The 15,527-nt window shown below is 57.9% G+C and overlaps 1 protein-coding gene across 3 annotated transcripts in view; it reads right to left on the reverse strand.

Annotated features, from left to right (window-relative positions):
- Window positions 1-8,031: 8,031 nt before the first annotated feature.
- The window catches only part of GLIS1 (GLIS family zinc finger 1), a 224,649-nt gene continuing 217,153 nt past the window's right edge, over window positions 8,032-15,527 (reverse strand). For 2 of the 3 annotated variants that reach the window (XM_065889188.1, XM_065889187.1), the window contains 3 exons: window positions 11,305-11,483; window positions 10,635-10,802; window positions 8,032-8,189 (listed from right to left, as the gene is read on the reverse strand). In XM_065889188.1, coding sequence (XP_065745260.1) covers window positions 8,032-8,189; window positions 10,635-10,802; window positions 11,305-11,483 — 505 coding nt within the window. The remainder of the gene's footprint in view (window positions 8,190-10,634; window positions 10,803-11,304; window positions 11,484-15,527) is intronic. The other variant, XM_065889192.1, reaches the window with a different exon arrangement.

Raw genomic sequence — 15,527 nt, forward strand, 5'->3', positions numbered from 1 at the left:
ACTCCCAACCTTGGGATTTCATCTCAACTTGGCATGTGCCATTCACCCCAGGAGTTTGGGGAGAGCAAAGTACTGGGGCTCGGAGGTTGACCAAGGGTGAGGGCTTTGCAGTGAGAAGGACATGAGTCCAAAATCTGGCTTGGCCGTGTGTGATCCTGGGCAACTGACTTCATCTCTCCGGCTTTTCGATTTCTTATCTATAAAACGGGGATGAGAATAGACCTTCGCTGCAGGGCTGCGTGGAGATTAAACAGATTGCACACGTAAAGCACTGACGGTGCGGCCCCTGCTAAGGGACAGCCGTTAGTGTAATCTCAGGACCAGCATCCCCAGCCCTCCCTCCCTGGGCACTGAAGCTGTTGGAGGCTCTCGGATGGTCCGGCCGTGCAGTCGGCGGAGGAGGCTGCGTGGCATCAGGCATCAGGTAGGTGGGTAAGCTGGTCTCTGAGCAGCGCGGTGACCCACAGGTCGTCTGGGCTCCTGTCCCTGCTGCTCCAAGACTCGGCTGCCCTCAGGTGGCTCGTTCCTGAGGGAGCTGCTGGGTGCCCAGGCGGGGGAGGCTCTGGCCTCACTGCCAGGGACTGGCTGAGCTGCTTCAGGCACAGCCTTTCCTTCTCTGGGACTTAATTTTCCTCTTGTCAATAATACCTATCCCTCACCTCAGGGCCAGTCTGACCCCTCGGAGCCTCGGTTTCCCCATCTGGGAAGTTAGGGCGTTGGGAGATGCTGCCCGACTGCGGCCTGGCTGCCCCCAAGGCTCCAAAGGCCGACAGACGCTCATGTGCTCGGTGTGCAGCCCCTGGGTCAACACTGCTCTTCCCTGCAGCCTCCAGGCCAGGTGTAGTCTCCTGATGCCTGGCTGCCTGCGGGGGAACGAGAGGCGGCTGAGAGCAGAGGCCCCATCCTGGTCTCCCCTTGCTTCTGTCCTGGGCTTGAGGCCTGACAGCCCTGAACCTCTGAGAAATATTGAGGCAGTGACCCAAGCCTCGGCCACCTGCTTTCCCTGCAGGTGTGCAGTTACTCACCTGGACACGCGCTTCCCTCTGTCCAGCCTCAGGGACAGCGATGCTGGGAGGCTGGCCCTGCTGCAGCCTGTGTGGGTGTGAGACAGCGGCTGCCTCCGAGTCCTGAGTGAGCCTGAGAGGCCTTTCGGGATTATGCAGTCCAGCCTTTGACCGAGTGACAGGACTGCTTCATGGCTTCCTGCACACTCTTGCTTGTACACCCCCAGGGATGAGGAGTTCACTTCATCCCAAAGTAGTCCGTTCTGCTTTCGAGGGCTCTGCCTTTTAGAAATCTGAGATCTGCCCCCAGCCCCACTCCCTAGCATCCCAGTCTTGCTTGCTTGAGGGTCTCCAGCTCCCTCTCTCCAGGGCTCCCCGCAGAGCTTTGGGTTTGGGGCCAAGGTCTCCTGAGCATGCCTGCAGCACGTGCGGCCACTGTCAGGTAGGAGGTGAGCAGACCTCTCCCTGTCCTGGCCCAAGTTCTGCACACACATGTATGTCACTGGCATATTAACCAAAACAAAGACGCGTTAATTAAATCCCAACTGTGGGCCAGGTCCTGCACTGGGCACTGGGGACACAGGGCCCCAACACGGTCCCTGCAGTGACAAGACAGTCATACAGGGAAGGTGAACTGAGGCTCCAGCCCCTCCCCCAGCAGGGCCCTAGCCTGGACTTGCCTCCTGGACCCATCCAGGCTGCCAGGCCAGCAAGAAAAATCCCAGCCTGGCCACACCAGGACCACATCAGTTCTTTTCTGGAAAATTTCAAGCATACCCAAAATTACAGAGAAGTAAAATGGACCCCCAGAGAATAGTGGAGTGGACCCTCCTCCAGCTTCAGTGCTTTCAACTCAAGGTGAAGCCTGTTTCTATCCCCTCTGCACCTCCCCCCTCCCCAAATTACGTCGAAACCTGGCAGCTCCAGTTCTTCCTAGACCCTAAAATCACCCACCAGACCCCAGTCCAAGCCCTGGCCCCGTGGGAGCTCAGGCAGCCCCCAGGCTCCTGCACAGATAGCACACATGTCCTTGGTGGAAGCCTGCAACGGGGGGCTGTTTCGTTGGCCTCTTGGTGGCCCTTCTGCAGGGTCCGGCTACACCACAGCCCCCGGGACCCCTGGGAATAAATCAAAGAAGAGCTCTGGCTCCACAGCCCTGGGGCTGATGAGGGCTGGCAACTCCTGCCCGGTTCACTTTCCATTTGCATTTTCCCCCAGAGACACGATCACTTAGAAACTTATAAATCCCTGGCAGGGCTGACGACCCAGGAAAGTATATAAACTGGCACTTGTAAAAGCATCATGGTCCCCTCTGGATGGCGCAGAGGGGCACGTGCCAGAGCTACTCTGGTTGCCCCCCAGGACCCACACTGGGATTCCAGCTCTGTCTGCCCTCTCTTGGCAGCCTCAGGCAAGCCACCTCTCTGAGCCTCAGTTCTTCCCTCTGTAAAATGGGGCCATCGCACTCACCTTGCAGCATGTCACAGCAACATCAGGCAAGTGCCGTCGGAGCCGTAAAACACGGGCTGCAGCAGCCGGGCCGGCAGGGTATGTGGACGGAGCACAGGCTGGGTCCAGGAGGCCAGGGTTCTCCCCTGATGGTCACTGACCTGCTCTGTCACTTTGGACACATCACATCCCCTCTGGGCCTGTCTCCTCAGTTTGAAAATGAGGGGTTGGTCAGGCAGTTGAATTAACAAGTATTTGTCGTGGCCATACTGTGCGCGAGGTTCTGTGTAGACGGGCCCTTGTTTTCTTGCTCCCGTCTCTCTGCTCCATCAACGTAGGTAACAAATAGGTGCTGAGCACTTCTGTGTGCCCAGCGCTGTCCTAGGGCAGGTCAGGACCTGCCCTCACAGGGCAAACGTTCTAGTGGGAGCTTCCCCAAGCCGTTCCTCCACGGGCACGGGCGGGAGGTGGCATCTCGGGTATAAACCTGGCGCACCCCTCCTGACTGCTCCCTTGCGTGGAGCCCCATTCTCCACGCCCTTTAGGCTGGATTAGGGAGTGTGGGTGGAGGCTGGAAGCGGTTGCAGAAATGGAGTCTCTCTGGGTCTTTCCCCATCTGTGAAGTGAGGAGGGTGGAGCAGGCGCTCTCAGCCCTGATGGTCTGGGTCACGGGGGACCACAAAGACCACCAGGAACAGAGGATGGGGAAGCAGGGGAGTCCCTGGAGGGCAGATCCAGGTATGTGCTCAGCATCAAGGGGAACCCTGGGCCTGGCTATGAAGGCAAAAGGGGAGGTCATAAAACCCATTCACCCCAGAGACCCCTGGCAGGTGGAATTCAGGCTGAGGAGGGCATCAATGTCATGGGCTCCGGTCCCGGCGGCAGAAATAGGGCAGCTGGGGGCAGCAGTGGCACAGCAGGGGTCAGCGGTGGCTCAGGGAGCCAGCCAGAGGTGAAACAGCCTAGAAGCGCTGGGGGCCCGGGGACAGCAGAGGGTCCAGCCAAGGGATGCGGGCCATGTTGCCGCCACCACCAGGGGGTGGTCCTTCCTGCTCACCCGAGTCCTGCTGCCTCCTACTCAACCAAATGGGCTGCAACTCACACTGCTCTGGGCCTGCTGCCGGCAGTGCCGGGATGGATGGACCAGGAATCATGGGCAGAGGCCTGAATGTGGGTGTGGGGGACTTGCAGGCAGAGGAATCAGAAGATTTGAAGTCACAAGAGAAGCCCTCACCATCATTGCCACTGTGGGGCACCTGCGTGGGTAGGGCGGCCAGAGAGGAGACTTGAGACTGAAACAGCAACTGGCTGGGGGCTGGGTTTTTTTTTGGCGGGGGGGTACGCGGGCCTCTCACTGCTGTGGCCTCTCCCGTTGTGGAGCACAGGCTCCGGACGCGCAGGCTCAGTGGCCATGGCTCACGGGCCCAGCCGCTCTGCGGCATGTGGGATCCTCCCGGACCGGGGCACGAACCCCTGTCCCCTGCATCGGCAGGCGGACTCTCAGCCACTGCGCCACCAGGGAAGCCCCGGGGGGCTGGTTTTTAACCACAGAAGAAAACAAGTATCGAAGCACAGGGCTGGGAGATTCCACTTGTGACAGAGGATGATCTGAGTTGACACCACGCTCCTCTACCATCCCCACTCCAAACACATATAAATGCTGCATAAAATATTACTGGGGAAAAACCCAACTGGCCGCTGCCCAAAAACCTCTCCCACCAACCTCCTCTAGGCTTGCCTCTCAGCCCTCCTCTGCCCCTTGGCCATCAAGGCTCGATGGGGCCTTGGGCAAGACGCCCTCGGCCCCTGGACCACAGAGACTCAGAGGTGAGTGAGGAAGAAGGAAGAACACATGGGAGGGTCGGGAGAGAGAGAAGGAAGCCTCCTTATCTGGGATCAGACCTCGAAATTTAAAGAGAAAGGGCAAGAGAAAATGGAGGAAAAAGAGAAACAAAAGGAATGGGCTGGGAGGAGCTGAGAAAGGGAAGAAGGAGAGAATTGGAGGAGGAGGGAGGGAAAAAGGGCGCTGCAGAGAAATGGTGAGACGGGGAGAGGGAAATGGGGGGGAGGAGAGCCAGAGAACAGAGGGCCAGGGAGACAGAAGACAGACAGGGAGACGGAGGACAGAGGGACAGGGAGATGGAGGACAGACAGGGAGATGGAGGACACAGGGACAGGGAGACGGAGGACAGAGGGACAGGGAGATGGAGGACAGAGGGACAGGGAGATGGAGGACATATGGACAGGGAGACAGAGGACAGACAGGGAGACGAAGGACAGAGAGACAGGGAGATGGAGGACAGACAGGGAGACGGAGGACAGACAGGGAGACGGAGGACAGAAGGACAGGGAGATGGAGGACAGAGAGACAGGGAGATGGAGGACAGACAGGGAGACAGAGGACAGAGAGACAGGGAGATGGAGGACAGAGGGCCCCGATGGAGACAGAGACCAGGCATAAGGGAGGCAGGCAGTCTCAGCCTGGCCTGGACAAAGGCTAGGGCTGCGGGGCTGTCTGGAGTGGCTGCGCTGGAAGGGGAGCGTGGTCACTGTCTCTGCAGGCCTGTGTGTCTGCACTCTGGGTCCTCCTTGAGGACCCCCAGGCTGACTCAGCTCCACTGCCCTACAGACAGACCCCACAGGGCCCCCAGCCTTGGCCACCCTGGACGGGCTCCCCAAGTGAGAAACACCACGCCCTCCACCTGGCCCGGGTCCTCCCTTGGGAGGGTGGGCAGCAGGCACGCCTCCTCATTAGGGGCGGTAACCCCCATGCCCCCTGTGACGGCGTGACTCCTGCGGCAGAGTCCCTGGCACAGGGTCAGAGCTCAGGAGGGGCTACGGTTCTCCGTGTTTTCTAAATAAGGGATGCAAACAGCACTGGCTGGGAAGGCGCTCAGGTTCAGTCTCCCAGTGGGCCCTGCCTGCTGCTGTGCTCCCCTAGACTTGGAGGGACCCTGCAGGCTTGGGGAATCAGGGCAGAGGATCCCCTGAGGATGCCAAGAGGAGGCGCGGAGGCTCTGAGGAGATCCCAGCAGGGGAGGGGAGCAATCACATTTCTAGCTCATGGTCGCTCATGAAAGCTATGACCCACTGAGCCCTACTGCGTGCCGGCTCTCAGCACCCGCCTGGCCCCCAGCTCACTTGTCTTTTTTCTTTCTTTGTCCTTTGCTTCTCCTGACTTTGTCTCTTTGTCTCCTTTTCTCCCTTTCTCTGGCTCTCTGAAATTAAATAGGATCCAACTGCTAGCTCCCCGTGTGTTCTCCTGCTCACGACTCAGCCCTTTTCATTATTAATAGAAATATGTCCTCATTGTACAGCTTAATTCTGCTTATCTGGAGTGGATTAAGCTCTCACAATGACATGCAGTATTGATTCCTGAGCATCCCTGTTAAAGGAATTTTACCACGACCTAATTAGTTCCATAAAACCAGTGGGGGACGGGACCAGGGGACGAGGGGAGCCTGGGTGGGAGTCAAGAGCCCTGGATCCCCATCCCATAATGCCAGTGTGCTGAGTGACATCATGCCCGTTCCTCCCGATGTCACTGGGGAGGAACTGGCCTGCTCCGGGAGGCTGGAGCTGGGAGAGGAGGTGGGAGCCAGGTCCCCCCGAGTCTTCAAGCGGTCAGAGGTGCACTGGGTGAGAGCATACGCTCTGGAGCCCGAGGCCTAGGTTTGGATCCCAGCTCACCATCTGCTGGCTGTGAGGGCAAGTGACTTAACTTCACCGTCCCTCAGTTTCTGCATCTGTAAAATGGGAGGAACTGTCAGTCCAGCTCTGGCAGGAAGCAGATGGCCCTCTCAGTCTTGGGCAGCTGAGGAGGGTTCAATGAAGGGACTACACGCAAGGCTGTGAGCCGGGTGTCAGGCGAGCAAGAGACAGTGCAGTGTGCTGACTTCCCTGAGAGTGGGAGCAATTCCAGTGCCAGCCCCTGCCTGAACACATAGGCTGGGGGCCACGTGAGAGGGCCCCTGACCTTCAGTGGAAGATATAGCCTGCCATGGACCCTCCTTCTTGCCCTCCCTGCCATGCTGTGCTCCTCACTGGCTGCAGCCAGCCGGGAGCCAGCACGAAGGGAGCCCCAGAGATAGGTTGGCCCCGGACACAGGGCAGGCAGAGCGTCTACCTGGGGTGAACGGGCGTCGGCGAGCTGACCCAGGAAGCACACTCAGGCTGGCGCAGAGCGGCACTCACAGACCCCCGTAGATTATGGCAGGGGGAAAGCCAGGCCCGCGTCACAGGTTCTGTCGCCACTTGGCTGGGTGGCCTCTCTGAATCCTAGTTTCCTCTCTTTATAAAGAAGGGGTTGCTGGATCTTTCCATCATGCTCTGGCTAACGCAGCCATGCAGTACGAAGAGGTGTCCCTTTGACCTGGGTTTGAATCCTGGTTGCTCCTCTCACCTAAATGGGGAAAGACCCTCCACAGGGTTGTTTCCCAGAGCCGGGGTGGGGTGGGGTGGGGTGGGAGGAGAGCCCTGCACAGAGTAGGTGCTCAGTAAACATGACCTCCCTTGCTTTATTTCACTGCAGCAGTAACGAGGCAGGAATTTTCCCTGAGGATTTGTTTTTAACAAGCTGACCTTCAGGATGATACGGTGAGACACAGGACACTGTTCAGGGCACCTGCATAGGCCTGGGCTGTGGGGAGGGCAGCCGCCTTGTGGGAGCCTTGGTGCCCTCCGAACCGGCCTCCTCTTCCCTCCCTGCTGGGCCACTCAGGGTGGGTAGGGCTCTATGTAAAAAGGATGTTCTCTCCACCCCCACCTGCCTGTAGGGGCCCTGCCTCTGCCCCTTGCCCCCTGGAGGCTGTTCGGGCTCTGTCCCTGGAAGGCCTGCTCTGCCCTCCCCTGGCTTCCCCTGTTTACCCAAAGCCAGTGCCAGAATTGAAGCACGTTTTTCCACCAGCTGAGGAGTCAGTGCAGAGAGCAAAGGTCTGGGTCATACAGGGATTCCAATTTCAGTCCCAGCCTTGGTCTGCTTGTCTGCCAATGGGGATAAGCCTGCCTTTCATTGCTGTCCTGGGACCAGTGCTGGTGTCTGTAAGGCCCACAGCACGTGGTGGCGGCCCTGTGATGCGGGCCCCCGTCCCTGCCGAGGGAACCCAGGGAGCAAGCTGGGCTCCGCACCTCGGCTCTGTTACACACTCCCCCACTGCTCTCCTGGTCTCGGCCTCTAGGCTGAATCACAAAGCAGAACCGGGCCCCCGAGTCTCATTTCCAGTTTTTAATGTTTTTCTTGTAAAACCAAAAATATAAAACTGGCAGGGGAATGGAAAACAAGTTCTGTACATTTTATATACACGAGGTCTGTGATTTCGAAACCATTGGGGAAACAAAAGGAAGACACAGTCAAGGGATGCCACAGGTCACGGATCCTGAAGGGCACCTCTGAGCACCTGGCTCAGGCTCAGAGGCTCACTCCCGGCCAGTGCTTGCAGCTGCCACAGACCAGGCACCCTGCGTTCTGCGGAGCAGTGGCCTGGCTGCTCGGGCTGGGTGCCCCGAAGGTGGGAACAGACGACGGGGTGGGCAAGGGAGCGTCTGCGGTGGAGGTCAGGCAGGTGTGGGAGGCCTTCCTTCAGGTGTCTGTGTAGATGGAGGGGATGTGACTCAGGCAGTGGTCAAAGGCCCCGTTGGGGAAGAAGCCGCAGTCCTCGGGGCCGCTGGACACGACGTCTTCCGACGGCTGTGGTGGCAGCACTGTGGGGCATGGGGCCTCGGCCAGGGCCTCGTAGCCTGTGGGTGTAGGGGAACAGGGTCCAGACTGGAGAACTCAAGGGCCATGCCTTGTCATCTTTTCCCAGCTCCCAGACCCCACCCTCCTGCCCAGGGTCCCTCGTCACGGTGTCCCCTCAGCAGGGTGCTCTGAGACCTCTGCTCTTCCAGGTAGGGGAGCTGGTGGGCGGGGCGGGGGCTTGGGAGGAGGCTCCCTAGGCCTTGTACCCCCAAGGGGCCCAGGGCAGTTGGGGAGAGAGGCAAGGGCTGGCGTGGGGCAGTCCATCACCCAGTGCTGGACTGTGGTGCAGAATGTGGGGAGGAAGGGGAGGTCGAGGTGGGAACATCACAGCTCTAGCCCTCAAGGGCTGGTTTTCTCCTGGCAGAAGGACCCCAGCCCACCGCCACCCTTTCAGGTTCCTCTGCCCCAGCAGACACAAGAAACCCAAAGGAGGGGGCCAGCACTCATTGGGCGTTTACCCAAAGCTCATTTAAATCTTGTCTCACTTAGGCTTCACGACAATCCTGTGAGGTGGATTCATTCCCATTTTACAGGTGAGAAGACAGAGGCTCAGAGAAGGCAAGCGCCTTGCCCCAGGCCATAGTCAGCAGGGGAGCTGGGATTTGAACCCAGGTCCATCTGGCTCCGAGACACCTGGCTCTTCCATTGGACACACTGTCTCTGGGGTGGGGGCCTGAAACCTAGAAGGGGCCTAGAGAGGTCGTCTTATCCATTCCCTGCCCTAAGGACTGTCCCTGAGCTGCTGTCATGAATTTGTATAACCTGAGACAGATGGGTCTCAGTCTTCCTGTCTGTGCAATGGGATCAGATCAAACTAACCCTGAGGCCCCATGGCCCTACCTTGTTGGTCCGGATTCAGTCCTGTGAGTCTGCTCTCAGCCTGGCAGATGAGGTGTGGGCAAGGGCACTGGATGCTGGGCTGCCACCCAGACAGCAAGGGAGAGGGGAGGCCAAAAGAACCCCCTACCCAGATGTGGGGGCATGGAGGCTGCTTCTCGCCCCCCCCCCCCCCCGAGCTATTTATTTCAGGTCTTGCTGCTAAACCAAGAAGATCCTGCCTAGAGTTGGATGGGGCCAGGGGGAGGTTGGGGTGGTGAGAGCTGGCAGCGCTGGAGACGGTGGCGGCAGGTGTGTAATCACGCACCAACCCACGTGCAAAAGCAGACACGGAACACGCCCCCCCGCCCCCCGCGGACCTGTGGTCAGGTTCACATCTGCCTCTCGTGCATGCGTGTGACACATGTCCACTCACAGAGATATGTACACTGTGCCCCAGCACACAGGCACACACCTGCACACAAGCATGCTCATATGAAATGGCCCAAACAGGCGAATACACAACTGTGCACACACACGTGTACACACACAGAGGGGAACCACAGGAGGAGGACACACGTGTGCACAGACGCGGCATGAACATCAGCACAAGCACGATGTGGAGCACGTTTGCAGACACAACACACGTGCCACCGAACTCCTTACACACATGGGGGGCTCACACTACCGGGAACCCACCGTGCTGGCCCTGCATGCACACGCATGCACATGGCCACAAAGACGTGCCCCACAAACACGTGTAGAAAGAAGACATGCACAGACCCGGAGCGTGTGTGTGAGCAGGAACGCACGGGTCCGCACGCAGGTGACCCACAGGTTTGTGTGTGCTCGGCTGTGGCCTTGTCCCTGGTCCTTATCCCTCCACCCCTCGCTGCACACACCCAGAGCTGCCCAAGGGGCCTCGGGGAAGGGTCTCAGGCCCCCCTTTGTCCGGGGACCCACCATCCTGCCCAGGCCTTGCAGCTTCCAGCTAGATCTGAGCCCCGAGGCTGATCTGGGGTGGGCTTGGCTTGGGGACTTCCGGTACCACCCATCTGATGTCCCCGCTCTGACCAGGTGTGGCCCTGGGGTCTGAGACCTCCACTTGGGCTGTGCGCAGCCTTCCCCTCTCACCGGGTTCTCCACCCCAGCTGGGGGCATTACTCGAGGAAGGTCCAGGGCCCTGAGGGGGACACAGATGCAGCATAAGGAACAAGCACAACCTCTAGGCTCTGTCTCTTCCTACAGTGTGGCCTCTGTGGGCCTCGGTTCCCTCATCTCTTAAATGGGGATCAGTATTTGTCTCATTCCCTGCTGTATTCTCAGGGTTTACAATGGTGCCTGGCACACAGTAGGTGCTCAATAAATATTTAAAGGGAAGCATCAGCTAGACGGGGAGCTCCTAGTCTGATTCTTCTCTGTGTGAGAGTGTGGAAGGAACACTGAAGCTGGGGTCAGGCAGCGTGCAAATCCCCACTCTGTGGGGTCCTGGGACCTCCCTGCACCTTTAGCTCCGCCTCTGTAAAGTGGGGATGACCCTACCTCATGGGGCCGTCCCAAGGCTGTGGGACAATACGCACGAAGCACGCGGCACAGGAATGGAAAGGAGGCATGCAGGCGGGGCTTACCTGTGGCAGGTAAAGGTGCAGTGAGGCTATGGTAGCCATTGGGCCGCAGTGGGTTGAAACCGTGGGCCTCCCCGGCCAGTCCGTCCCCACTGGTGGCCTGCTCGGCTGACCGGTAGCAGTCACCATAAGGGAAGCAATTCTGGATGGAGTGGAAACTGCCCTGGTAGCCTGCAGGGGGAGGCAGCGGGGGCTGCATTCAGAGGGAAGATGCCCAGGGAGGGAGGGGACGGTCCCCCACTGCAGTGCTCAGCTCCCCCCACCAACTCCTGTGGGCACGGGGGGTGTGAATGAGTGAAGAGAGCCCCAGGGTGGAGGAGGCGCGGGGGGTCCTGCCCCACATGGGGTTGGGGGAGGTGGTCTGCTTGGGGGGAAGGGACTGTGGGCCCTCCCCCGACTTCCGCTCCGAGAAACCCCATCTCTCACTGTTCCTCCAAGCAGCAGGCCAGTCCCACCCCCAGCCATCAAAGGGAACGCTGTTCCCTTTGATGCCTGGTCGATGGAACAAACTCTTCCTCAGCCCTGCCTCCCGGCTTTTCCCAGTGTGGCCCTCAGTGCCCGCCATCATTCCGAGTACCCACCTGCCACCCCCAGGCCAGTGTCTCCTGCCTCTCGGGCAGCCTGAGTGGAATCGGTGGGTACATATGGAGAGGGCCCCCTGGCCAGAGCTTACCTTGCGGGCTGGGCAGAGGCTGGGGCGGAGGGCTCTGGAAGGGCGGGTAGGGTGGCTTGCTGGGGAGCGTGGGGAAGGACTGGCCCCCTGGAGAATGGCTCTGGGAGGACGGTGGCAGTGGCGGTGGCGCAAGTCCCTTCAGTGGGCTGACCATGGGCGAGAGGAGGCCGGGTCCCAACCTGGAGAGAAGAGACAGCCCTTAGCAGGATGGGCTCTGGGGGATGTGGGGGCCACAGGCACGCCTGCCACTTCTTGCTCCCCTCCAGCAACGGTGAGCTCACTCACTGACCTGTTCTAACTTACAACAGTGCAGTTAGAAGAGGAAGCTTTTATTTCTGATTATGTTCAAACCGGAATTAAAATTTTAAATCCTGTAAGCTTTAGAGTCCAAAGGAACCAGTAAAGAAAAGCTTCTATTTGGTATTTAGGACTGATAGTCAAGACCACTGGTTATAACCACAACCTCTGGAGTCAACAAAACTGTTTAAAACCCCATCTGCTCTCAGTGCCCACGTGACTTTGGGCAAAATGCTTAATGTCTCTGAGCCTTGGTTTCCTCACAGGGTTGCTGTGTTCTCCACCTTGCAACTCCACTGAAACTCTTTCCCCAGGGCTAAATACCAGCCACCCCTGCTGGATCCCCATACCCTAACTCTGTGCAAGCCGCTCTGGCCACCAGCAGGATGGGTCCAGGAACAGCCCCACTGAAAGCCGGGGCAGTTTCTCAGCAGGAGAACATTCCAAGGCACTAACAGTCACCATTCACTCATTGAACCTCTGCCTCGTTCCAGACCTTGTGAGACATGTTCACAGATCAGAAAACCAAGGCTCAGAGAGGCTGCCCAAGTTAGTCCCAGCCACACAGCACTGACCCCATAGGTTATGGTGAGGATAAAATTAAGTAAAGCAATGTAGACAAAGCACCCAGTATGATGTCAGATACATGCTCAGCCACACTGTGAATTATCAGCGTTATCATCAAGGTGAAAGGAAGGAAAACTAACGCTTAGATCTGATGTCCAAACTGGCCTCTAGTCCTCTGCATGGTGTACTTTTAGGGACCTTCTGTCTCCATCTCTGGCCATCTCTCCTCCACTTGCACACATCCTGTGATGGGGGACTCACCACCTCCTTCGTACACAGCCTGAAGGGGTGTAGGCCTCAGCCTGTACTCTCTGGAAGCTCACGTTCTGAAACGAGCCTGCAGCGGCTGAGAGCTGTGCAGCCGCCCTGAACCCAGCTGAGCCCCAGTGGGCTGTCTAACTAGGCTTCACGTCACTGTACGCCAGGTTCCTTCCTCTTGCCGCCCTCTTAAGCCTCTGAGGTCTGCTCACAGGAACCCAAATGACCCTGGGGTCAGGGAGACTTGGCTGAAGGCTCACAGCCTATGAAGCATTTATGTGCACTGCAGAAAGAGGACGAGTGTGAGGGCTCAGAGTCTTTATTTTCTTGTTTGCATTAATGGTTATGTTGGACCGTTCACGTTAGAATAGCCTATGAACTCAATGTCACAGCTCCAGGTGAAGCTCCAGGTGACCTTTTCAGGCTAGGCATGTTACCCCCGCCCACCCTCCAACACATGAAGAGGTGTGAACAGACAGATCAGTGCCTCTCTCTGAGGGGAGCAGGACTGCCTCAAAACAAGGAAAGATTTGGGGAGAGGTTGGTGGGCTTCATGTCTGTAGCTCTGCAGGGTCCCCACGTGCTCTAACTTGGGCATCCTGCTGTCACTGCCCCTGTGATGACACTGCATGTCTGGGACTGCATGTCTGGGACCCCCACCACTGTGTGAGTATGCTGAAGACAGCAGAAAGGGGCTTCCACGCCGGGTCCCTGGTCCCCAGGCCCAGCATCTAAGGCCCTGGAGGTACGCGTCAGCCTCCGGAAGTTGATGAACTGACGGTCATCAAGACTCCATGAATTAATTGTCATTATCATCAACGTGTATATTTTTAGACCTGTCTCACAGGGCCATCAAGTGGGTCTACAATTGTGCTCTATAAACCGTGTAGGGCTGTGCACAAGCCACGGGTCCTCGTAACCAGTTCTCTCGGCTGAGGCTGGGTCCACGCGTGGCCAGGAGGGTGGGTCTTCCTCCTTCCAGCCTGCTGGGTGGTACCCTCCTGTCTTATGCCCACCCCATCCTGGCACCCACAGCCCAGTTCTTCCCCGACTTCCTGTCAGTCCCCTCCCCTGGGAGCCCCTGCGGGGAGGGCCAGGCCTGGTCCTCTCAGTTACTCCCTGCTTAGCACTGGGCCCGGCACATAGCAAACAGCTGATAAATACTAACAAATGGGCTTCTGAATCACTCAGCTACAAAATCCAGAGATTAACAGCACTGCAGACTTAAGGAGAACCAGATCCGAAGGGGAAAAAACATGCATTTTCAAAGTTTGTTTCTCCTGTCTCAAACCTGCCATAAATTCCCATTTGCCACCTTCACAGCCAGTGAAATTAAACAGAACACGACTCTCCCCTCAGCAGACGTGAAGGTTGAGGTTATACTGCTCTACCTGAACCCTTTAAAAGGAAAAAAGATCATCTGGAGCTCCTCTTCTGAGTCATGCAAATGATCCCTAAATCAAATATTTTTGCTTCAATTGGAACCTATAAAAATTAATATAAAACCTCACTGGCCTGGCAGACTAGGGCTTCATACCTCGTACAGGGCTGGGGAGAAAAAACCACCCTATTGAGCGTCTTCTCTGAGCCAGGGTAAACAAATCTGGTCATGAAGTCAGGCCCTCTTAGCATATTTTTGAGTGAATCAGATAATTCTGTCAAGCTATTTAACGTCCCAGCAAACCACCAGGGAGCTGCGAGTGGCCTTCCATGTTGACTTTGGCAGGAAGGGGAGGCTGAAGGCCTTCCCCCCTTCCTCGCCTCTTCTCAGGGGCTGAAAAAAGAAACCCATTCAAGCTGGGCTTGGGCCTGGTGTCAGGCGTGAGGGCCTTTCTCTCGAGCAGCCCAGGGGAGCCTGGGCACCTGGCTGGTGGGGATGGCTTGCCCGTTGCTCCTGCAGGTACGGGTGACCGAGCGGGCCTGGGGTCCTGTCTCCGTCCTGTCATCACTCTGCCTCTCGCTGCAGGAATTCTTGATGGGCACTTACGCAGGCGGCAGGGAGGTGACGAATGAGGTGGAGCAGAGTGCACAGGCCTGAGAGGGGAAAGGACTCTGGTTTATTTTTCTTTGGTTGGCGATGTTTTGGGGCTGGCTGTGGGTGAACAGGTGGACTGAGCCAGTGGGTGGGGGACAGGTGGGTAGTGTCCAAGGAACCTGTACCGGGTGACACATACAATGTCAGGCATGTGTAGCTGATCCTCACCACCTTCCTAGAGGAGAGTATTTTAATGCCCATTTTACAGAAGAAGAAACTGAGGCTCGGGGAGGGCTTGGTTTTCTGGGTCCCCCTTTGCACTCCATCATGCTGCTTCTTTGTGGCTCTTCCCCTACTCATAGCCAGTCTTCCCTGCTCACCCAGGGGTTCATCTCTGACCAGCCCTCCTCTCCCCACCCAGCCAGAGTGTCCTCAAGTCCTGCTCATTCCATGGCACTCATGTCTTCTGAGCGTTCCTCCTCTCTCCCACAGGTGCTGGCTCAGGCTGCCATCCACCCACCTTGGACGATGCAGTCCAGCCCCACACTGCAGGCTGTGTCTTCTCATCCCCAAACCTGACCTGCTCACTGCTCAACACCCTTCAGACAGAGTCCTGTTACAGGCCCCGTGATCTGGCCCTGGTGACCGCTCTCCTGAGCCTATCACCCCACACGAAGGTTCAGGCTTCTCAGAACACACCAAGCTCTCACCACACCTGCCCACGCTCTGGCTGCTCCTTCCTCCCAATCTCTCCATTCGGCCAGCTCCTACTTAACCTTGGAGGCCCGGCTTAACACCACCTCCAGGAAGCCTTCCCTGACATCCTCCCCCACCACACTGGGTTCTTCTCTGGGCTTCCACAGCCCCTTCTGCTTTCTTCCCTGAGGGCACTTGCCCCGCGTCCTCAATCCCTGTAGGTCTATCACAGGGAGCTTCACCAGGGCTGGTTGGGGGCATCAGTGGCCCCAGCACCAGGCCCAGGGCCCTGCCCTCATCAGGGGCTCAATAACTGGACACTGAATGAACGGATGAGGGAGTAGCAAGAGGAGCCCTGGACAGAGAATTTGGTAATGAACTCAGGCTGGTGGCCCCACGCACAGGCAGGCCACGGCTGCAGCCTTGAGAA

This window comes from Phocoena phocoena, chromosome 1 (genome assembly GCF_963924675.1).
Source record: "Phocoena phocoena chromosome 1, mPhoPho1.1, whole genome shotgun sequence".
NCBI classification, from domain to species: Eukaryota; Metazoa; Chordata; class Mammalia; order Artiodactyla; family Phocoenidae; genus Phocoena; species Phocoena phocoena.